Source organism: Littorina saxatilis, linkage group LG13 (assembly GCF_037325665.1).
Source record: "Littorina saxatilis isolate snail1 linkage group LG13, US_GU_Lsax_2.0, whole genome shotgun sequence".
Lineage (NCBI taxonomy): Eukaryota > Metazoa > Mollusca > Gastropoda > Littorinimorpha > Littorinidae > Littorina > Littorina saxatilis.
The window spans coordinates 3,645,414-3,670,413 of record NC_090257.1 but is presented as its reverse complement, the minus strand read 5'-3'; the positions used below and the strand labels follow the sequence as shown (position 1 = coordinate 3,670,413).

General features: G+C 45.1%; 1 protein-coding gene across 2 annotated transcripts in view; it reads right to left on the bottom strand.

Annotated features, from left to right (window-relative positions):
- LOC138946302 (serine-rich adhesin for platelets-like) overlaps nucleotides 1–25,000 on the bottom strand; it is a 197,146-nt gene that overhangs the window by 30,646 nt on the left and 141,500 nt on the right. Inside the window, exons 4-10 of one of the 2 annotated variants that reach the window (XM_070317840.1) lie at nucleotides 23,249–25,000; nucleotides 22,388–22,583; nucleotides 20,916–20,972; nucleotides 17,187–17,413; nucleotides 1,287–1,428; nucleotides 809–948; nucleotides 265–447 (exon numbers count right to left, since the gene is read on the bottom strand). The exon at nucleotides 23,249–25,000 is cut by the window's right edge and continues 162 nt beyond it. In XM_070317840.1, coding sequence (XP_070173941.1) covers nucleotides 265–447; nucleotides 809–948; nucleotides 1,287–1,428; nucleotides 17,187–17,413; nucleotides 20,916–20,972; nucleotides 22,388–22,583; nucleotides 23,249–25,000 — 2,697 coding nt within the window. The remainder of the gene's footprint in view (nucleotides 1–264; nucleotides 448–808; nucleotides 949–1,286; nucleotides 1,429–17,186; nucleotides 17,414–20,915; nucleotides 20,973–22,387; nucleotides 22,584–23,248) is intronic. The other variant, XM_070317841.1, reaches the window with a different exon arrangement.

The following is a 25,000-nucleotide window of genomic DNA, read 5'->3' as shown; positions in this document are numbered from 1 at the left end:
CTGGTGTTTCAAATACCTGTTCAAAATGTTGAAGAAAGAGCTACATGTCAAAACCTTATGGACAGAGTTAAAAAGACAGACATATAAATAAAAGACCGACAGATTGACTGAATACAAAATATTTTTGTCCAAAGTAAAAAAAAAACAAAAAAAAACAAACAAAAAAAAAAACACTATTGCGGCCACACACACACACAAACACACGTGTATACACTATGCCCCCCCCCCACCACACACACACACAATCACAATCCATATCCTCACCCTGACGAAAGAAGATGGGAACCATCCTTCGCGATGTTCCGTGGCGCCGAACCACCAGTGTCTCTCGGAAGTCATGTCAGTCACCCGGATCAGTTCACCGGCCTTGAACCCCAGCTCTTCAACGTCCATGGTCACGTGATCCCACAGGGCCTCGGCGTACGTCAGGCTCTCCTCTTCGATCATCTGCAAGACCAAGGGGGAGGCATGGATGAGGTATACGCTTGAGAAGCTTTTGGAAAAAATACATCTGGCTGTTTCTTTTATTTCCTGCGAGCTTCTCAGCAAAGTTACACGCGAGGGGTGGAGATGGTGTTTATGTCCATGAGTTTAACGTGTAAGGGGAGTTTGCAACATCCAAAAATCTAGCTGAGAAAAAAGCTCTGTGTCTGCATCAACAATATGACGTCATCTGTATGTCGATGACACCAGTGCGGTCCTTACGACTTTACTAGTCTTTACTTTACTTTATTTGGTGTTTAACGTCGTTTTCAACCACGAAGATTATCGCGATGGGTCCTTACGACGTCACATATGATATAATTACCTGGTCTAGCGTGGCCAGTGTGACCCTGGAAGCCCTGGTGCTGAGCGACTTCTCGTGGTTGTAGTCCACGGAGAACTCGGACTCGTCTGACGAGTCTTCCCCGCCGCTGTTGTGGCTGTACTCACTCTGCATATCGCAGCCTGCAACAAGTCACAGAAAGAAACCATCAGTAAATGGTAGTGGGTGTATACAGATAACAAAGTCGTCCTTTAACATGGAAGATGTTTATACATCATTAAAAATTTTCATGTGCCTGCACAATTTTACTGCTGATTACCAAATCTACATACACGAAAATTCATCCATGGCCAATTAAACGTAAATGTATGTGGTACAAAAAAGACTAGCCCAATAAAATTGAAACGACCAATAAGAGTAAATTACATAAACCAACGAACCAATAAAGATGAAAATAAGGAACTCGAGTTGTTGATCAACCAAGCAACCAACCACAGAGAAGCACACAAAATGCACTGACCAATGAGACTGAAGTAGTTCTTCTTGCGGTGCAGACGGTCGAGGTTGTCGGGCATGCTGTGAGATCGAACCAGAGACGTCTGTTTGTGGGACCGTGGGGCCAGGTTCTCCACCCGTGTCTTGATGGGTTGGGGTGTGGACATCTGAAACAATAAACACCAAATGATTACCCGACATTAACACGAAATGATTATCCGACTCTTGAATATTGGCGTTAAACGATGACGTTGCAAACTACTCTACTGTACATGTTCGACATAGACATGTTCACTCATCGCTCCGGGTTCACCTTTGGTCAATCATTTCGGTCAAGTTCAAAGTGAAGGTGGTCCCAAGAGGGACAGTTCGACAGTTTTCGTTACTTCTTGTGCTTTGATTACGTCACGGTGTGTACTTTTCTGCAATCCTAGATCTGTAGCTGGCTTGATGGTAGGACATTATCAAAACCGCAAAAAGAACATTGAGCAGTAATGTCCAGGTACGTTTGCTAGACATAGCTTGGCCTGAGTGACTAGACACAAGCTGTTTGACTGACGCTTATTTCTTGTGATGTAAGATAGGCCTGAGTGACTAGACACAAGCTGTTTGACTGACGCTTATTTCTTGTGATGTAAGATAGGCCTAAGTGACTGGACGTAGCATCGATACACAAGCTGTTTGACTGACGCTTATTTCTTGTGATGTAAGATAGGCCTAAGTGACTGGACGTAGCATCGATACACAAGCTGTTTGACTGACGCTTATTTCTTGTGATGTGAGATAGGCCTGAGTGACTAGACGTAGCATCGATACACAAGCTGTTTGACTGACGCTTATTTCTTGTGATGTAAGATAGGCCTGAGTGACTAGACGTAGCATCGATACACAAGCTGTTTGACTGACGCTTATTTCTTGTGATGTAAGATAGGCCTGAGTGACTAGACGTAGCATCGATACACAAGCTGTTTGACTGACGCTTATTTCTTGTGATGTAAGATAGGCCTGAGTGACTAGACACAAGCTGTTTGACTGACGCTTATTTCTTGTGATGTGAGATAGGCCTGAGTGACTGCACGTAGCATCGATACACAAGCTGTTTGACTGACGCTTATTTCTTGTGATGTGAGATAGGCCTGAGTGACTGCACGTAGCATCGATACACAAGCTGTTTGACTGACGCTTATTTCTTGTGATGTGAGATAGGCCTGAGTGACTGCACGTAGCATCGATACACAAGCTGTTTGACTGACGCTTATTTCTTGTGATGTAAGATAGGCCTGAGTGACTGGACGTAGCATCGATACACAAGCTGTTTGACTGACGCTTATTTCTTGTGATGTGAGATAGGCCTACGTGCCTGGACGTAGCATCGATTCGATACAAAAGCTGCTTGACTGACGCTTATTTCTTGTGATGTAAGATAGGCCTACGTGCCTGGACGTAGCATCGATACACAAGCTGCTTGACTGACGCTTATTTCTTGTGATGTAAGATAGGCCTGAGTGACTGGACGTAGCATCGATACACAAGCTGTTTGACTGACGCTTATTTCTTGTGATGTAATATAGGCCTGAGTGACTGCACGTAGCATCGATACACAAGCTGTTTGACTGACGCTTATTTCTTGTGATGTAAGATAGGCCTGAGTGACTGCACGTAGCATCGATACAAAAGCTGCTTGACTGACGCTTATTTCTTGTGATGTAAGATAGGCCTACGTGCCTGGACGTAGCATCGATACAAAAGCTGTTTGACTGACGCTTATTTCTTGTGATGTAAGATAGGCCTACGTGCCTGGACGTAGCATCGATACACAAGCTGCTTGACTGACGCTTATTTCTTGTGATGTAAGATAGGCCTGAGTGACTGGACGTAGCATCGATACACAAGCTTCTTGACTGACGCTTATTTCTTGTGATGTAAGATAGGCCTACGTGACTAGACGTAGCATCGATACACAAGCTGTTTGACTGACGCTTATTTCTTGTGATGTAAGATAGGCCTGAGTGACTGGACGTAGCATCGATACACAAGCTGTTTGACTGACGCTTATTTCTTGTGATGTAAGATAGGCCTAAGTGACTGGACGTAGCATCGATACACAAGCTGTTTGACTGACGCTTATTTCTTGTGATGTGAGATAGGCCTGAGTGACTGGACGTAGCATCGATACACAAGCTGCTTGACTGACGCTTATTTCTTGTGATGTAAGATAGGCCTGAGTGACTGGACGTAGCATCGATACACAAGCTGCTTGACTGACGCTTATTTCTTGTGATGTAAGATAGGCCTGAGTGACTGGACGTAGCATCGATACACAAGCTGTTTGACTGACGCTTATTTCTTGTGATGTGAGATAGGCCTGAGTGACTAGACGTAGCATCGATACACAAGCTGTTTGACTGACGCTTATTTCTTGTGATGTGAGATAGGCCTACGTGCCTGGACGTAGCATCGATACACAAGCTGTTTGACTGACGCTTATTTCTTGTGATGTAAGATAGGCCTACGTGCCTGGACGTAGCATCGATACAAAAGCTGCTTGACTGACGCTTATTTCTTGAGTAGAAAGGTTCATTGCAACTGGCTATCTTTCTGTTATAATCTACTTCAACAATGCTATTAGAATGAACCATTATGAAACGACTATATGATAGTCTGAGTCACACACAGACAACGAGCAACATTAAAATAAACACACATCGTATTTATAAGCATCAATAGACAAACATTAAACCACATAAATATCACATTGAACACATAGTATAACACACACTACCATACACATATACCCAAAAAGATGTATCAACATAAACAAGCAACAATGGATGGAACACTTAGGTTTGACACATGTATGCAACACACATCTTCAGATTACTTGTCACAAATATCACACACTTCCTCTTTTCTTTCTCGGTCAGGTAAACCATTCAACCTCCCCCCCCTCCCCGCCCCACCTACAGTGCGACACGAATAAGATATCAAACATGACACAAACAAGAAATGTAACACACAAAACAGCAAAAGATCATAAGACAGCCTTACGCATCGCTCGTATTTGGACGTACAACGGAAACACGCCGTCACAGTCTTGACACGGCGTTCCACAGACACATCCTCCACCTCCTCCTCCTTCTCTTTTGTACGATTGTTCTTTTTCTCGGCGTCTATGAGAATGACAACTTTTGCTCGTAGCTGCTGAAGACTGGAGCACCTTCCACTCTCTGGACGCATGATACTGCTTCGCTCTCGACGCATCATGCTTCTCGTTATCTTCTTCTTGACGGGTTATCTGCAGGGCATAGAGCAGTTTAAGACCTCGCCTCCAGAAATGAGGTTATATCTCACAGGCGGCGACACAGCTCAAGTTCACTGGCACAATTTCAAGGGGTATATATCTAGCTGATATCACCCGCGTGACGTCACACCGAGAGCACGGTGTCACTGACCTACTCTGCTGCTGCACATGCTTGTCAAAGGTTTTGACGTCACTGTATCCGAGAAGGTTGGGACACATGGTCGTTCTTCTACCTGTTCCTGGACCCCTGGAGTGCTATCCTCACTGGCGGACACATCCATGCCTTTGACACGAAGAGTGGTTGGTTGCGATATTTATTTATTGTTTTGTTGGTTATCATCCCTTCAACCAATATTCAAACACTTTTAGTATTGTATTCGGTGTAAGTATGAGCAACTGACTCCACTACTGATTCGGCTGTTGGTAAATCCTCACAAAGGGAAACCTGTTCACGTTTAAAAGCCAATGCCAAGGTTAAGTCAAAACACAGCACAAGACATACAGACACTATTTGACAAATCCATCACTAAAATCAATGATCCAGTTTCAAAACCAACGAGTCTGTTGGTAAATCCTTACAAAGGGAAACCTGTTCACGTTTTAAAACCCAGGGGTTAAGCCAAAATCAGCTCAGGCTAGTTCATCAATTCATCACTAAATCATATGTCCCAGTGTCAAAATCAACGCGTCAATTCTTTACCATTCGTGACCAAGACATTGCAGTCTGTAAGTCCCGACCCTAGGCTTAAATGATTGGCCGTTAGACTTATAATGCATCAACACATGATGACCAACGCCTGTCCGATAAATCTTGACAAATACAATAACTTTGGGAGGATGATGCTTTTAAACCGTCCATTCGTAGGCCTACACCTCAATTAATGCAGCCATGGAATCTGCCCCCCCCCCCCCCTCCCCCCCCAATGATTAAATAAATAAATACATAAAAAAATAAAAAATAAAAATAAATAAATGAATAAATAAATAAACCGGTGCTCCTGTACTAACTAAACGACTCTGTTTACTTATCGCTGTAACTGATAACCAAAGAGCAGCACGCTGACGCTTCAGATTTAGAGTCACCCCCTGTCATTGCAAAAGATAAGCCAAGACCCGGGCTGAGCCCCGTGGATTACCGACGTTGTACGGAGAAGTATCTATTTCTACGTCCATCATCTTCTCAGGGTGATTACGGCATCTTCGGTTTCTCGCGGCTTTTAATTCCGTAATCTTAATTACCTGCCCTACCCCTAAACTCTGCGACTTGCTGAGAGGCTGAGAGGCTGGGGGAATATGACTTCGGAGTGGTTCAAAACAAAAACACCCCTGGAGGATGAAAACCGGACGCCCATTTTGGAAAGCTATGGGGTGTTGTTCCATAAGGTTGGTATTGCTGTATAAGAGAAATATGTCATCGTTCTATAAACATCCTGAGGGGCGGAGTGTTTTTTGCTTTTTTAAAGAATGACAACCAACTCCTTTCAATCTAATATGTATTTGTCATTCTGTTTGTCTGAGCGTGTGTGTCGGGTATATGTCGGTCTGGGTGTTTGTACGCTTGCATGCGTGCGCCTGTGTTAACAAACCTTTAAACTAACTTTACAAGTTGTGGTGGATGGGCAGTGCACAGTCAGAGCAGGAAACAGGAAATATCAACTCTCGCAAACTGAAGCCTGGTCACTTTCAGGAAGTAAAACTAATTTTGAAAACTCATTCACACTGTGTGTAATGATGACACTCAACATTTTTGCTGTCATTCATGTTTCAATTTTCAATTCATATTTGAAGGTGTAGTATATTGCCTATGCCTATGCCCGCTCTCGCTCTCGCTCTCGCTCTCTCTCTCTCTCTCTCTCTCTCTCTCTCTCTCTCTCTCTCTCTCTCTCTCTCTCTCTCTCTCTCTCTCTCTCTCTCTCTCATAGTACAAAACAGAGAATACGATCAGCCCTGAATAGGTCTTACATGGCCCCATTGGGATGAAAAGACAAGAAACATCGGTCGGTTTCTCTCTCATAAATGAATCTCTACCTCTCCCGGCAAAGACAAGAGCGAGCTTCATCAGAAGCTTAACTGAACAAGATGACAGTTACTCGCAAAATGCGCCACTGAAACCTCTTTCGGTGTAACATCTGCATATAGCCCACGAAAACCCATGACAGTCCAACACAAACAACAGTGCATATGCTACACCCTGAAACACCCTGAAAAGTCTGACATTTTCTCAAGTTCAAATTACAACTCGCACAAAGCCAGGCAACGTCACTCCCAATTTCATGCTAGCTGTAGCTCAAATGACAACCCACACAGTCCAACTCAAAGCCAATTTCATGCTAGCTGTAGCTCAAATGACAACCCACACAGTCCAACCCAAAGCCAATTTCATGCTAGCTGTAGCTCAAATGACAACCCACACAGTCCAACTCAAAGCCAATTTCATGCTAGCTGTAGCTCAAATGACAACCCACACAGTCCAACCCAAAGCCAATTTCATGCTAGCTGTAGCTCAAATGACAACCCACACAGTCCAACTCAAAGCCAATTTCATGCTAGCTGTAGTTCAAATGACAACTCACACAGTCCAACTCAAAGCCAATTTCATGCTAGCTGTAGTTAAAATGACAACTCACACAGTCCAACCCAAAGCCAATTTCATGCTAGCTGTAGCTCAAATGACAACCCACACAGTCCAACCCAAAGCCAATTTCATGCTAGCTGTAGCTCAAATGACAACCCACACAGTCCAACCCAAAGCCAATTTCATGCTAGCTGTAGCTCAAATGACAACTCACACAGTCCAACTCAAAGCCAATTTCATGCTAGCTGTAGCTCAAATGACAACCCACACAGTCCAACTCAAAGCCAATTTCATGCTAGCTGTAGCTCAAATGACAACCCACACAGTCCAACCCAAAGCCAATTTCATGCTAGCTGTAGCTCAAATGACAACCCACACAGTCCAACTCAAAGCCAATTTCATGCTAGCTGGAGCTCAAATGACAACTCACACAGTCCAACCCAAAGCCAATTTCATGCTAGCTGTAGCTCAAATGACAACCCAAAACCAATGTTATGCTAATTATGCAATGTCAATTTCACGCTAACACAAAATCAACGCAACCCACTTCACTTGTGCGTGAATTCTACTTGTACAGTCAGTTTCTTTGCGACTGAAATTAAAATGGCAAGCGAAAGACTCAGTCGACTCATTAAAGAAGAAAGCAGCCCTATCCATAATTTAGATGGAGTCATAAACAAGCGGCACAAAATTAAAACAGAGGAAAATTGTTATGAACAAACAGCTCCAAAAGACCTGACAAATACTTTGCTCGCGCTCTGCTGTGAACACAAACGCGTCGTTTGATGTTTACTGTGATAATCTTTTCTTTTTCCTTCAAGTAAATACTTGATGAGCAATAACCGACCACTGAGAGTGCATTTAAAATGTGTCTTCTTTAATTTAAGAGGAAATTGACTCACATTCTTAAACTCAGAGCAACACCGAAAACATGGGAAATTCCACAACCATGAGAGAGAGAGAGAGAGAGAGAGAGAGAGAGAGAGAGAGAGAGAGAGAGAGAGAGAGAGAGAGAGAGAGAGAGAGAGAGAGAGAGAGAGAGAGAGAGAGAGAGAGAGAGAGAGAGAGAGAGAGAGAGAGAGAGAGAGAACTATATCCCGATTTCGCTTCGTCGAAGAAACATCACACACTTAAAGATGGGTGATATTTTTTATTTTTAGATTCAAACAGTTTGACGACAAAACCTCACACAGAGCTATTTCGGAAGATTGTCATAACGAGTCCTTCAGTGCTATTCCCCACGCAATAATCACAACAGAACACATGTCCTAATCATTCTGTGCATCACACGTTCTTCAAAGTCGCGATCGTGATGTGTCTTACGCACACAAAGCGGACAAACAACTCTGCAAAGTCACCACTTGGCACTGCTTTCAACACTTCTATTCTCTTTTCTCAAAACATTGCAGCGATGATAAGAGAGAGAGCCACTCCGCGCACGCTTGCAATAAAACTGATTGGATTTTAAAAGCCACTCGATCGGTTACCATCTGTGTTAAATTCAGATTGGAAGCACTCAGAAATCAACTGCGTGTTAGCGAAATTCAACAGCACTCACTTAGCCAGGCTGCGAACTTTGCTTTTGGGACCAATAATGATAATTAATGCTCTCGAACTAAAAACACATTTTAAAGGTACTGTCTTCCTCGTGCAAGCGATCAATGTTCTCGAACTGAAAACACATTTTGAAGGCACTGTCTTATTCGTGCAAGCGATCAATACTCTCGAACTGAAAACACATGTTAAAGGCACTGTCTTTGTCGTGTTAGCGATCAATGTTCTCGAACTGAAAACACATGTTAAAGGCACTGTCTCCCTCGTGCAAGCGATAAATGTTCTCGAACTAAAAACACATTTTAAAGGCACTGTCTTTGTCGTGTTAGCGATCAATGTTCTCGAACTGAAAAAACATGTTAAAGGCACCGTTTTATTCGTGCAAGCGATCAATGTTCTCGAACTGAAAACATATATTAAAGGCACCGTCTCTCTCGGGTAAGCGATCAATATTCTCGAACTGAAATCACATGTTAAAGGCACTGTCTTCCTCGTGCTAGCGATCAAGTCGACCACCACCACCAGATCTCTCCAGTCTTTCCTATGATATAAGAGCATCCTTTCCCTTGGACCCATACCAAAATGTCAACAACTTGACCCATACTTCTATATGTGTAGAGTGCGACTTTTGTTGTTGAATTAATTTTGTATATACGTGACACCGATTTCAATCTGCTAAATGAATTCAGCGATAATACAGAATACAGAATACAGAATCTTTCATTGCCCAAGGTTGGGAATTTGTGATGACACACACACACACACACACACACACACTCACATACACCACGATCCTCGTCTCGATTCCCCCTCTATGTTAAAATATTTAGTGAAAACTTGACTAAATGTAACAAAAACACCCCCCTCTACAAAGGGAGCAGCCATGCGGTTGATTTGAAAGTGATTCTTCCAACGTCAGCACATGCCCACGCAGGGCCGGACCAAATGAGTTGTAAGGGGGGGGTTCCTCTTTTTTTTGGGGGGGGGGGGGGGGGCAAATCAGCGAAGTGGCGAAGCCACAAGCGCTGCAGGCGCGCGAACTAGGGGGGTCCGGGGGCTTGCTCCCCCGGAAAATTTTTGAAAAACGGTTAAAATCTGTGCAATCTGGTGCATCCTGGGCCTTGTTTTGAGGGTTAAGAGCAGCATTGTTTTGGTGCTAAAACTAGCAAAAAAAACAACACTCAAAGCAAGGTACATGCTTTTTCCAGGGGTGGGGTTCCGGAACCCCTGGAACCCCCCCCCCCCCTGGGTCCGGCCCTGCCCACGTTAAACACCATTTCTGCTTTCTGTGCAAAATGAGAATTATGAGTTGAAATACATTTTATAACTGACACCAGTGTCCACATGCGAAACTAATTCAGAAAAAACCCACTGATGCTCTGCAGGGTGTTGATTGGTTTATCCCCTTTAAAAGCCGGAAGAGACCTGTGGTTGTGAACATGATCGATTAACACAGGAAGAAGACAATCTTTTTAAGTTTGGAGACCGATAATCATAATCAAAGCCCTCGAAGTGAAAACAGATTTAAGAATCAGACCTGTTCACAAAATTCACACCGAACACTGATAACATGCTGTTCAGCCTGAGTCTGGAAAGCGAACCCACAAACATAGCAACTCCTAAAAACAAAATATATTTGGATGGAAAAGGTATGGAAGGGCACAGGGGTTCGGGGGGGGGGGGGGAGTGTGTGCGTGTGTGTGTGTGTGTGTGGGGGGGGTCAGCAGAACATTAAGCAGTATAGTATTATTCAGAACTCAACCCCCCACTCCCATGACCTATCCCCATCCCGTATGAAGCGCCCGTGGCCGAACACTCCTGGCTCCACGCAAGGCTTACGTCTGGCATCATAAACAGGATCAACAAAACGGCAAGCATTATTGCCACCACCTGTATATGCAGCACTAAACAGCGCAAAACACATGTACTGCATTCCTGCCAGGTATGAACACTTGTAATAACAACGTGACGAAAGAGTACATTTTCTGGGGTTGTTTATAAAGCACGCTTTCTGGCTGACGTATAGCCCAACTTTTTTTATTCGTCTGAAGACAACTTTTGGGCAGATAATTGTACAAATCGTTTCGGCCTCCTCTCCCTTACACACGTACACACGCACGCACGCATACGCACACACACACACACACACACACAGTACTTGGAACTGTCTCATGACAGCCACTACGGACCAGGCGCTTTTTACGACTTTTTCCATTCCATTTGTATGTATACAGTACGCACAACACATCGCTCTATATATAGGACACCCCGTAGCAGTACACCACAGTTTATGTCCTATAAAAACGACAAGCACAAATTAATTCAATCAAAACGTGAAGCAATGCCTCGTAAATCTGTCTGCTCGAAGAAAGAAAGAAAGGATAAGCGAAGAAAAACGCCAGAAGAGCTTCGGCTATTTGCATAAACTGAAACCGCGTTCACCCCTCTGCCCCACTTATTAAGCATAACCGCGACTTCGCAATACATAAACGTTTAACTGTCGAGCACACGGTGCTTGCTTGTGAATGCACGGAATCTAATATACACAGCTGTGCTTTATTGTGTATCAACCAGTCGAGATTGCTTTCATTGTCGGGTTCATCAAATACTTGGACTGCTATCTTCGGCTCAAAATAGCTTCTTAAAAAGCTAGACAATAAGTATGACGTATGAATACCACGACCGACTTCAGTCTGATTCAGTTCAAAATTGATTTTAACTGAATTAAACAGATAACGTTTCCTGTAAATTTGAGTGTAAATGAAATACAATTTCGAGCAAAAATGTTTCGAACGAGTGCTGAGCTTTAGTATTTTTTAAATTTTTGTTTCATTAAAGTTTAACTGAACACTATACCAGACACGATTTCAAAGAAATGAAGACAAAGGCCCTTTTATAAAGAACATTAAAACACCTGGTGACTCCGTTTTCTGTGTTAGAACAGATATTGTTGTTGTTATTGTTGTTGTCGTTTCCGATGTCTTCACGAAAAACACAACCACTTCACATAAGATACTTCCTTCGAAAAACACTGACACTTTATTCGTTCCAAATGTCATCACACACTGAACGTGAAATGACACCACTATCAAGACTTATCCCAAACTGTCGTATAAACCCTACTGACACAGCACTGCAAATAATATCCCCCCCACGCAGACAGCCTCAATCCTAGCTGCCACTTTTGAAGCACATGACACTGGTGCAGCGATATCTTCCTCTGCTAAACCAGCCACGGCAAACAGCGGTATAGTTTTGTTTTCTTTTTTCTTCGACTTTAAAACTTGAAGTAACTCCCGTCGTGTCGAAACTAAGCAAACCCGGAAGCCTTTCAGCGACACTTTATACGGACGTTCCAATTGGCTGTGTATACTGCGATATAGACAGAGGCGTATTTATATGTATGTACTGAGAGCTTGGTTATAAGCTAGCTATAGAAACAGTGCAACGACTGCGGTTTTAAGTTCGCTAAGTAAGGTCAAGTTTTAGAAATTTTAATGGAGCGACAGATCCGGTTTAAGAGGAAGAAAGTCGAAGGGCAAATCCGTCTGTTTACCCCGAAATAAAGACACACAAAAAGAGAAGAAATTACACAAAAACAACTCATGAACATAAAGGGATGCATCCAATCTTATCCCTGGGCCCTAAACACACCCACCTCTCTCTCTCTCTCTCTCTCTCTCTCTCTCTCTCTCTCTCTGTCTGTCTCTCTGTCTGTCTCTCCTCTCTCTCTCTCTCTTTCTCTCTCTCTCTTTCTCTCTCTCTCTCTCTCTCTCTCTCTCTCTTTCTCTCTCTCTTTCTCTCTCTCGTACACAGACCATACCTCATGCCTTTATCCTCCCCACCTTTTTTTTAAAGTGTTGCAACACAAAACAAGTTTCCCATTACATGCCCACAAAAACTGTCCCATTACTTCAAGGAACTTCCAGCTCTCTATTCACAATTCCCTGTTTTAATTATATAGGCTCACACGTTGCATGCACAGCACGCCATTCACACAGTAAAAAAATTTTTTTTTTTTAAATAAATATCCCTGCGCTTAGAACTGTACCCACGGAATACGCGCGATATAAGCCTCACATTGATTGATTGATTGTAACTAAACTCAGAGGCAAAAGAAACACAAATGCTGCAGTGGAGATGGGTTACACATGAATTTTAATGTCGAATTAATTATTTCGGGTTAACAATAACAAGGAAACGAATTGGCCGATACAAAAACCAGACGGAAAAGTGTATTGGGATGAGAGCATGACGTGCCATGTTCCACTGAACACTGTTTGAAGACTGTTGAAAGTCAATAGCGTGTTGCTCCTCCCTGGGCGTTGATGACTGTGGCGCACCTCCGGTACATGGAGAGGACGAGGTGATTAATTTGCTGCTGAGGGACCTGAGCCCACAACTGGGTCACGGCAGCACGCAGTTCTGCTGCTGTGCGGGGTCTCCGGGCAAGGGCATTAATCCTTCTTTGCATGATGTCCCAAAAGTGTTCGATTGGGTTGAGATCCGGAGATCGAGCAGGATGAGGCAGAAGGTTCACGCTGTTGTGACGCAGGAAGTCCTGGGTAGCACGTGCAGTATGGGGACGGGCATTGTCTTGCTGGAACAGGCAGTCCCGGTGCCTCTGGACGCAGGACTTGCTTGATGTAGCGGTCTGCATTGACACCATTCCTACGACCTTGGCCGACGTTCTGAAAGACGACAGGTCTCACTCGCTGGTTGACACCAATGGCGCCCCATTTCATGACGCTGGCACCTCCCCATCGATCATGCTGCAGGATGTTATTGTTAGCAAACCGCTGTCCAGGTCTTCGCCAGATCCGGACACGCCCATCGCCAGGTTCCAGGCAAAAGCGCTTCTCGTTCGAAAAAAGAACTCTCCGCCAGTCCCGATGGCGCCAGTGGGCATGCTGCTGGGCTAGACGATCCAGGCGATGCCGAGCTGTCAAGACAGGACGCCGAGGAGGACGCCGATTTACCAGATTCTGCCCACTAAGGCGTCGGCGTACAGTTCTGGCGCTGACGGGTTGTCTATACACCCCGAATGTGTTACGGGCTGTGTTGGCGGCAGTTTCGAATGCATCTCGCTGGTGTTGATGGACAAGATGGCGATCTTGTCGGGCTGTTGTTACCCGGGGTCTGCCACGTCCTGGTAAGTCGCAGGTACTGTTAGTGACATGAAAACGTTGCTGCAGGCGATAAACCGTGGTGACATTTACTCCAAATGCCCTAGCAACTTGCTGAACTGATTATCCGGCATCAAGTCTCCCGATCGCCTGTTGGCGCTGATCTAGTGATAGTCTCGGCATCGCGCCTGTGTCGCAGAAATGAATGTTGTAACAGTTTTGTGAGTTCGGTACAGCTTGCCTGAACACTCTGAACACGAAAAGCTGCTTTTCCACATGTTGCATGTGCTGAAAGTGGTCCCCATGACGGTTTGGGATCCCCGTGAACAAGACCTCGCGTGTGACCCAGATAACGGCAAACACGGTTCTGACAAGATGAGACCGCTAAAACAACACTTGCAGAACATGCTAGTATCATGATTTTCTTTTTATGTCAAGTCTATAAAGGTTTAATTAACGCATCCTTTATTTGCGTTTCTTTTGCCTCCGAGTTTACATCATAAAAGACATACGGATATATACGTGCAAGTACATTAAACACACTCTCCTTCCCGAGTGCACGTCAACAATCACAGAACAGCGCAGGCTTTTCACGTGGAATAAGAGCACCCTTCCATTTGGACACACACCAAGAACCAACCGTCTGGTTGGACATATCCAACTGCATAATTATACTTACATATATTTAAAATTAATTTGAAAGAAGTATTGTACATTTTGAAGCTTATGTCCAACATAGATCAAACATACAATTTGTAAACATAGCGGGGAATAAAAAAAAAATAAAAATAAAAAAATAAAAATAAAAAGAATCAACTGCCTGGTTGCTTAAACGAACACGAGTATTCCTTTGCTGGGTTCATTTCTCAGATGGACATACAGGTGCCACTTAGGGAATCAATGTTAGCCAAACTCCCCCGGAATCGGAGTAAGACTACCTTAATGGCGGGGGGAAACACGACCATACACGTAAAAGCACGCTTGTGCCTACGACTGCATGTGCTTGAGAGTCGCAGTCCCCGAACGCAGGAGTTTTGTTTGCTTGTTTGTTTGCTTAACGCCCAGCCCACCACGAAGGGCCATATCAGGGCGGTGCCTCTTTGACATATAACGTGCGCCACACACAAGACAGAAGTCGCAGCACAGGCTTCATGTCTCACCCAGTCACATTATTCTGACACCGGACCAACCAGTCCTAGCACTAACCCCATAATGCCAGACGCCAGGCGAAGCAGCCACTAGATTGCCAATTTTAAAATCATAGGTATGACCCGGCCGGGGTTCGAACCCACGACCTCCCGATCACGGGGCGGACGCCTTACCACTAGGCCAACCGTGCCCGAACACAGGAGAAGAAGAAGAAGAAGAAGAAGAAGAAGAAGAAGAAGAAGAAGAAGAAGAAGAAGAAGCAGTCAGACTTCTAACTTTTGGTATGTTTCCAAGTGGAAGAGTGCTCTTATTATACATGTAGATGTAAACGCCTGGACAGAGCTGTGGTGACGAACATGATCGCTTTAACGAAAAGGAATGAACCTTTAAACAACATCCTCGAAGAAATACTCGCACGTACATGTATAAGTACAGTTTCCATTGCATTATATGTCAGTACATCCTGAATTGTGAACGCCATGATGTATGGTAACGTGTGTCAAACCACGCCCACTTTGGGTGACGACGGTGTACGTCAACGAGGCCTTTGCCAACACGACAGCGTGATAATCAGAACATGAGGGCATTTAAAAGATACCCGATTCCCTTCGAATGTAAACCATTGTAGACCCAACGTGACCTTTCAGATATACTTTTCAGGCTTTTCCTTCTTGGTTATGTATACGAGTCGACAGCCCGACTGCTTATACCGAGAAGTGTTCTGTTAAATAGTTTTTGTTATATCTTGTTTCAATCTAATTTGGTTTTAATTGTCAGTAGTGACCGAGATATTTCGTTAGTTTCGGAGATTGCTTGCATACGATCTTTTATTTATTAATATATTTTGAAATAGCAATACTACAAGCGACCAAACAGATCATTAAAAATAAAAGTAACACCATTTCTTGTTGTCTATTTGAATCATCTATTCATTCGTGCATTTATTTATTTATACATTTTCTAGAAAGAAAGGTAAATTGAATTTGCGATCTGTGGGGGATCTTCTCTTTCTTTTTCTCCGAAGGATGATCCGTTGCGTGCATTTTAGTCACGAAAGGCAGACGCGTAGTCTAGTGGTTAGGTAGGAATTCGGCCTTCTGTTCAGTGTTCGAATCTCGGCCGCGGTGGGTTGAGGGTAGAGATTTTCGGATTTCCCAGGGCGACTTACGTGCAGACCAGCTAGTGCCTAATCCCCCTTCGTGTGAACACGCAAGCACCAGGACCTAGTGCAAACGGAAAATACCCTGTATTCCAAGAACGAGTTGGGTGGGTTATAGAGACACGAAAATAAAAAACTGGCATTCCCCGAAAACAGAGTACGGCCGCCTAAATGACGTTGGGGGGGGGGGGGGGTAGGGGGTAGGAACGACGGTCAAACACGTAAAACCCCATTCGTGGGAGTTTGAGCCCATGAATGCAGAGGACGGGAATGTCACCGAATGTTGGGTCGTCTGTAACATTTCCCAGAAGTAAGGTAAGCTGCATTTGCGATCTGTGGGGGTTTCTTTCCTTCTTTTCCTCCTGAAGAAATGTCCACAGCGTGCATTTCAGCGACCGATATCTGGTAATTTTAGAATTATTTCGCATATAGCTTAGTGTAGTTTTACAGACTTGAGAACACATTCAGTGAAGGACAGAACCAGGTAACACACACAGACACAGAGACAATCTGTAATCTCAGGTCTTGAATCCGAACTTTCACACCCAAGTCTTCAGTCTTCAGACACTACTGACTAGTAAACTAATGAAGGTGATACACCCATGAAAGAACTGCCCCAAGGGTCAAAGGTGAACACAGAACGCTGGTTAGATCTTTGGTCAAGGTCAAGACTGGACAAGATCACGTGTCGGAATCGACAGCAGGACAGCATAACAGAACACAGCACGGGAAAACTTGGCGGCGCTAAAGGAAACCAATACCTAGCGGCCTTCGGAGTGGCTGTACCTGGCCACGCAGACAGACAGACAGACGGACAGACAGACAAACAGACAGACAGACAAACAGACAGACAGATTGACAGACAGACACAGACAGACGGACAGACAGACAGACGGACAGACAGACAAACAGACTTGCCCGTCAAGACTTGGCCAGTCCAGCGGCCTTCGGAGTTGCAGTATCTGGTCATACAAACAGACAAACAGACAGACAGACAGACAAACGGACAGACAGACAAACGGACAGACAGACAAACAATACAGACAGACACACAGACTTACCCGTCGAGACTTGGCCAGCCTAGCAGCCTGAAGCGCAGCAGTGTCCAGCCTCCCTCGGTTGACCGGTCTCCTCAGCTCCGCCAGACTGACCTGCGAGTCGTACTGACAGAGGCCCGAGCCCCCCGACAGTCCCCCCGCCCCTCCCAACGGCCCCAGCCCAAGGGGAACACCAAGTCCGCCCCCGAGGGGCCGGGGGAAGGCGTCAGATGGGAGGACGGAGCTGCCACCTGTATGGAGAGAAAGAGGAAGCAGACATGAGATCGTGGAACTGTGATACAGAATTGTAAAACAAAAGAAGAAAGAAACAAGCATACCCCCCCTCCCTCCAGGAATATTTTAAGAGACAGAGAGAGAATAATCAAAAATTAAACCAAATCGTGCAATGTGGAGATCTCAAAAATGGAGCTTGGTAAATGCCGGAAATCCACAGATTGGCGAAAAATGCCAGGACTAAGAACATGTTTAAAGGCACAGTCAGCCTCCCGTAAACCATCACAGATACCGTCAGGCTTTTACACACAGTACAAACACCCTTTCATTTAAACACTCACCGATAGAGAACATCCTGGGTGCCCTCCGTAAAGAGCGAGCAATTTTCAAAGAATTTATTATTGCGTGGTTTATCTTACCCCTGAGCCATCGCGAAGCCGTGTGATCCAGTTTCCCTTTTTCACAATGTAGTCGTCAGTTAGTAATTTGAATGCGACTCGATGTGAGCTTATCTGCTATAGCACGTTATTATGTAGGCCTACCTCTGACTATGCACGAAACAAACGGCTGTGGTTCACAAGAACTCTAGCGATGGCTTTTGACTGTTCAGAGGAACTGGCGATAGGCATAAACCGTCGTCTGCTACGAGAACCACGACCTTGCGTGACTGCTTCCGGGCTTTTCTTTTTTCAAACTTTCAAAACTGCGAATTGTACTGATCTTGTCTTGATGAAAACAGAATTCTTTTGTGATTTAAGAATGTTTGTGTAACAAGCTGTCAATTTATTATTTAGATTTTACAAGTTAGGCCGAGCGCCAAAACGCACCACGTACGGTCCGATTGTCTGAGAGACAATCCGCAAACTTAATTCTTTAAAACATTGCTCGCTCTTTACGTAGGGCACCTAGGGTGTTCCCGTTCGGTGAGTATTTAAATGAAAGGGTGTTTGTACTGTGTGTAAAAGCCTGACAGTATCTGTGATGGTTTACGGGAGGCTGACTGTGCCTTTAATACAAATTGGGCATTACATGCATGTGCACTTTAGTGTTGGTTATCTGCACCCTCGAGGCGACTGCCATACATGCATGTACGTAAGCAAGTCTATCGCCACAATACAGATAGCAGGAAGTCCAATTCAATCAAGTTATCCGGGAAATGCCGAGAGCTGATATCAATTTACTTAAGTGTGTAATTGCTGTATGGGATCAGTATTCCTTCCTCGCTTGACTGAGAAGTAGGAAGTACGCAGCAAACGGATGTTAACAACAATGATCTCTGGATCTTACCACAACGGAAACCCGGCAATTGTAGGCACAACTAACATTAGCTTGCCCTTTCTGCTCCAATGTCAAAATTCTAGATGTGAGATCTGAGAAGGATCAAGGACAAACTGGTGATCCTTCTCAGAAGTTTGTCAACGTATACACGGCCTCCACGACAATCAAAAAACACAATCATTTCACCCCCCCCCCCCTCCTCCTCATTCTCCCCACCTTCCTCTATCTGATTCACAACCTCAGCGGTATCATGGTTTTTAAACAGTTGAAAATCAGAGAATTAAAGTGTCATAAAACCAAGACCTCCCCAAGACACGTTTTGCTAGTTCAAGGAAAACACCATGAAAAGATCGCACCAAAATATGAGAAGCCATAAAAAAGACTAAACTCTAAATTAACAGTACCCACAAATGACTTGAACGAGAAATAAACTAACATAACATGTCATTATAATAATGACACTCCGCGTGAAATATACACACTTAATGATACACTGCATAACACCACGAGGGTTATACTTAGGCCAAACATAATGACAGACTATCACCAAAGATATATTTTTCTTTTGTTATGTACAAGTACATGTATATATCTCATAACTCAAATGTCAAACATACGAGTATTGAACACGCATGCTGTTTTATTCATCAACACAAGCGCCCGAACTGAAAGACAGGCACACAAGAGGGGTTTGCCATAAAGAACATGTTTGTGCCATAACTGCAACTGAACGAAAACACCAGCCCCACTCAGTCAAACAAAATCTGTCAAGCCAAGAACGAAGCATACAGCCAAACTTAACAAAAAATATGCTGTTAGTATAATATAGCAGTTATGTAATACCGAAGAGGTTTGGCCAGAATCATCATATAGGATCCTTTGACTGATTTTTAGGAAAATGAACGGATTGCTCGATTTATTCGTCAGAAAACATCTAGCTCATCTCCCCAAGCAATCACTGTGTCCGTGTGACTTTTTTTTTTTTTCTTTTCTTTTTTTTTCTTTTGACCTCAGTTGCATGCAGGCTGCTTCAACCCTTCCTTGTTTTCTTCTCTCTTTTTTTTTTTTTTTTTTTTTTTCCTTTTTTTTTTCCTTCTTTTTTTTTTTTTTTTCCCTTTCTTTTTTTCTTGTAAATAGGCGGTGAGCATCCTTCTTCATTGGTCTTTTTTCTTCTTTTTTTAACATAGAGGTATATTACACTCACGAGACATGGACATGTATGACTCATTTTGATCTGAGAGTCAGACATTAAACGAGTAAGTATGGCCGACTCTCATCAAGAACGATCCTTCACAAGTTCACTTAAACCTAAACTCTACAGCACTCTCAAAAAGGTAATGTAACATATCAGAAAACAAGAAAGGTAGGTTGTTGGAACGTTTGTTATTGACAAAACAATACATTCACAGATATTTCGACCTAACGGTCTTTTAAGAGAACAGACAAACAAATATTCACACAAAACTTATCTTGATAGTTCTATCAGTTTACGTCCACTCGTCAGGAAGCCGAGCGAATGAATCTGATAGAACTATCAAGATAAGTTTTGTGTGAATATTTGTTTGTCTGTTCACTTAAAAGACCGTTGGGTCGAAATATCTGTGAATGTATTGTTTTGTCAATAACAAACGTTCCAACAACCTACCTTTCTTGTTTTTTAATTCTGAATTTTGGAACGTTGAAAGTCTCTTTGTTTTTGGATTAAATGTAACATATGTTTTCCTGGTTAGACTTGAACCGTATAGCTATTTTTCGAGGGCAGTCTAAAAACTATCCTGACAGCATTTAAGGTTGGCTGCACAGCTTTACCAGCGCACATTTAATTTTCAACAAAAACTTAATAGCACACCAGCACCAACAGGAACAACAACAACAAGAATATATAATAAACATATATCGGAGACACAACTGGCATGCTGTCAGAACAATGCAGGATAATAATATATATAACAATCAAAGTTAATTTTGAACAAAACAAATCTCCGCCCAAAACCTTCAGTCACAGACAAGGGGGTGAAGCTGAAACCAATGTCATACAAATTATAGTAACACAAGAGATCAGTGAGAAGAATATACATTTTCACGTCAGTAAGAACTGTGTGGGGTAAATTAAGATTAATAATGAACGGGGAAGCAGCCAACCAAAATGCGGATGGAGTAAGTAGGTCAAGGTCGGGTCAAGGTTAATGCTGCACAGTGGTGCAAAGTATTGTGCATGCTGCACGTGTCACGTGTCTGTACCTTCCTCAGAACTGGTACTGTCATAGTCAAGGCCTTCGTCCTCCGCGCTATCCTCCGCTGAAAGTAACACACGTTCCCATTGGACAATTCAAATTGTTCACGAGTAACACGGTCTCCTATTGGACAAACGAATACTTTCACGTGTATCACGCTACCTTATTGGCCAGAATCTCAAATATGTTTGCGCAGGCAACAGACGTTACCTTTGGGCAAAATGTTCAGCAATTTGTGGAAAAACACACATAGTAGCATACGTTCTCACTGGACAACTTGAAGTTTCCACATAATAAGTACTCCTATAGGCTGATAGAATCGTGTTTATACAGACAGCAAACGTTCTCATTGAACAAAATGAAGTTTTCACAAGTAACACGCACTCCTATTGGACGCCAGAATCGTGTTCACAAGTAACACGCACTCCTATTGGACGCCAGAATCGTGTTCACAAGTAACACGCACTCCCATTGGACGCCAGAATCGTGTTCACAAGTAACACGCACTCCCATTGGACGCCAGAATCGTGTTCACAAGTAACACGCACTCCCATTGGACGCCAGAATCGTGTTCACAATGAAAACCGACGTTTTCACAGAGGTCAAAATTGAGCTTTCACATCACGCACTCCTACTGAAAGGAATCTGACAAGGGTGAAACCTGACATTTCTCAAAATCTGAAAAACAACTAGTTCGGGGTCCAAAGATACCAACATCTTCAGTTCAGTCCCCCCCCCCCCCCCCCCCTATCGGGAAATCTATCAGGAAATCAACGTTCAAACCAGGAAGTCTCAATTTCCCGATGGGAAGTTTCATCTCTGGATTCTTAAAAACGCAGACAAGAGACTCGGCTTTGAACACAATGTTGGGCAACTAGCCTAGCTGCACTCGCTCCTGGAGACATCCATGGACAAAATGTCAGCCCATGTGTGACACACGTTACCTACAGAACACGACAATCTTGAAGAGACAATACACACTGAACTTAACACAAGTATAAAACATCAAAACAGCAACAAAGACCGGAAAAAAAATTACAATGAATTTGCTGACATAGACAGTGGGTATCCCTAACCCTGGAAGAATCAGTAAATGTGGTACTAAATCACGCAATACTTTAATTGTGTAACTGTACACAACTACATTTTCTACAGGTACGAGAAAAACCCCACAACAGAACTTGTAACAGTTTACACAGACGACGAATAACAATGGTATCACAGCAAAAATATATAGAAACAGAGTTCTTTACTAATGAACAACAACCAACACACACACACACACACACACACACACACACACACACACACACACACACACACACACACACACACACACACACATACACACACTTGCTACCTTGAATAAGAAAGCTTTTTTCGCACACCCACCTCTAGTTACACACGAAAGCCAGCCAAAGAACGACAACCATACACAAAACTAACAATTCCACATTCCACACAATCGCCTCCCCTTACCTAGATCGGATTTGGGTCTCGGCCGTTTCCGGAGCTTTCCGCCGTCTCTTCGGAAAGTGACGTTGGTTTCTTTGACCTGTTCCAGGAGGTCTGCCCAGCGCACCGTGAAGTCGGACTTGGGCCGTTCCTGCTTGGGGGAGGGGGAGTTGCGAAGTTTGACCGCACTGGTCAGCTGACTGGCCACCTCTGGGGGGAGCTGTTGCAGTGAGGAGAGAGCGTGGTGAATGGTTGGGGAATGGAGAGCGGGGTGGGGGGCAAGGATGAACAGACAGACGGACACACTGATAGATTAAAACAGATTTTTGCAACGTCACAGTATAACAATTAAAGTAGAAGTACTTACCTATGGCACAGTCGTCAACCAGCCAATGGCACTGCATACCTTAAGCAAAGGACAAATCGTCAATCTCTCTCGCACTTTATCTCTCTATCTCTCTCTTTTGATCTCAACCCATCCGACCCCCCGGCTGGCTCCCACTCGTTTGGTAACATTTTGGTGCACATCTGACCCGGATTCACCTGATGGCCGGTCAGATGAATCCCTTGCCTTCCCTTCGCAGTCCCAGTGGTGTAGACTTGCCATGTGCACCCATCCACCTGATGGCCGGTCAGATGAATCCCTTGCCTTCCCTTCGCAGTCTCAGTGGTGTAGACTTGCCATGTGCACCCGCGCGCACGCATTCATACGCAGACACACGCAATAACACAGACACACAGAGACAAGAACGTCCTTTCCTTAAACACACACACACACTCACACACACACACACACACACACACACACACACACACAACACACACACACACACACCGTCTTCATTCACTCCCACCTCGCTCTCTCTCTCTGAAACCCAAACTCACCTTGAGCGACTCACTACTGCTGATAGTGACGTCATGCTGAATGCCGCTGTCGTTGCTGTTGCTGGAAGTAATCTCCCCTTGAACAATGGCGGCCAGTTTCTCGAACTCCTGTTTGGGAAAGGACGGCTTTCGTGCCGGTCGGGATGGGTAACCAGCAGAAGTTGGACCACCGTCCACACAATTCACCGGAGTCCGGTCTAGTGATACTCTGGTCCGGTCAAGCTGACCAGGACTGGCCAGGAGGGTGGAATCCAGGTCCAAAGTCCGGTTGAGACCAGACCCCAACTCCCCTCCTTCCAGTGTCAGCCCGGAGTGGGTGGAAGGAGAGGGGGAGGTGGAGAGGGGGGTGAGGGTATCCGCAGAACTGCGGGTGTCTACAGAGCTGCGACCTTCTGACACCAGGTCAAAATCACAGTTGCTGTACTCCCCAGAAAACCGCTCCGAACCTCTGTTCCCTGCGTAGCCTCGATCCCCTGGAAGAGGCATAGGATCTCGTCTTAACACAGCACTGAGCGAAGGCGGGACGGTGGTAGAAGCCTTGTCAACTTCGTCTGAGCTCGTAGAACACAAGGCACCGCCGCCGTTTCTCAGCTGAGAGTCCGAGTGAGCCCTCCTGCCCCCCTTCCCGCTGTTGGGCGAGCCTGGCAGAGAACTGATGGCTCCGATGTCGTCGTCGTTAAGGAAAGTAGCGATGGGGGGAGTGCTGGAGTCTTCAGAGTCCTTCCTGGAGTCGAGGCTCGTGGTGGAGTTCTTTCTCCTGAAGATCCCCTTGATGGACACCTTCTTCGCTACATTGTCTCTGGCCTCTTTGCGCTGCGAGGCGGCAGCGTCTTCTTTCACCGCTGTCTCGCTGTTGCTAGGCTTGTCGTGGAAAGACTTCCTCTTCTGCAGCATCCTCTGGAAGAAGCCGGCGCGCTGGCCGCGACTCCTGTCACCCTTACTTTCTTCCGAGTTGTGTCTCTGGAGGCGAGCAGCGGAGGAGGAATCCACCCGTTCCCGCTCCACCTGTTCTTCCTCCTCCTGCCTCCTCCTAGCAGCAGCAGCAGCCACCTGAGCCCTCTCCTCCTCCCCCCCTCCTCTACGCCGGCGAGGGTAGACGGATGATCCCATCGCCTGGTAGAAGCTTTCCGTTCTTTTCATGGTGGAGTCGTCAGAGCTTCCTTCACTAGCCAGACTCTGCTCCGATTGACTCAACTGCTGCCACAGCTGAACCTCGTCCACAGACGCAGGCCTGTTGAGCGCATCGCGAGTGTAAAATCCACAACCGCTGCGACGTCTGGGCAAGGAGTGGGTAGAAAAGGGACCCTGGTTGCTGCTGTACAGACCGGGAGCCGTGAGGGACTGGGTGGACTGGGAAGCGGAGGAGGCACCGGACTCGCCCAGGTGGTTGGAGTTCTGGTCCAGGTAGCGGCTGAAGAGCACGGTGATGTCTTCCGTGGAGAAGCCGCGTTCCAGCAAGGACAGGATCTCGTCTCGCATCTCATCCTGAGACCCGATGTTCATCAGACTCCCGCACAGGACCGAAGCCCCGGAGTCGCTCGTTGTGCGGTCATAGCGCGGTCTGCTGCTGCTCCGGTTGCTTACCTCCCCTTCTGCGGGCTCGGTGACGAAGTGGCCGTCACGGTAGGTGATTTTGACGTCACCGTACGACAGTCCCCCTGTAGGCAGGCTAAGGCTGCGGCGGCTGTGACGTCGTCTTCGTTGCGGCTGGGAGGTGGTGACGTCACGATCGCGTGACGTGTCGCGGCGCTT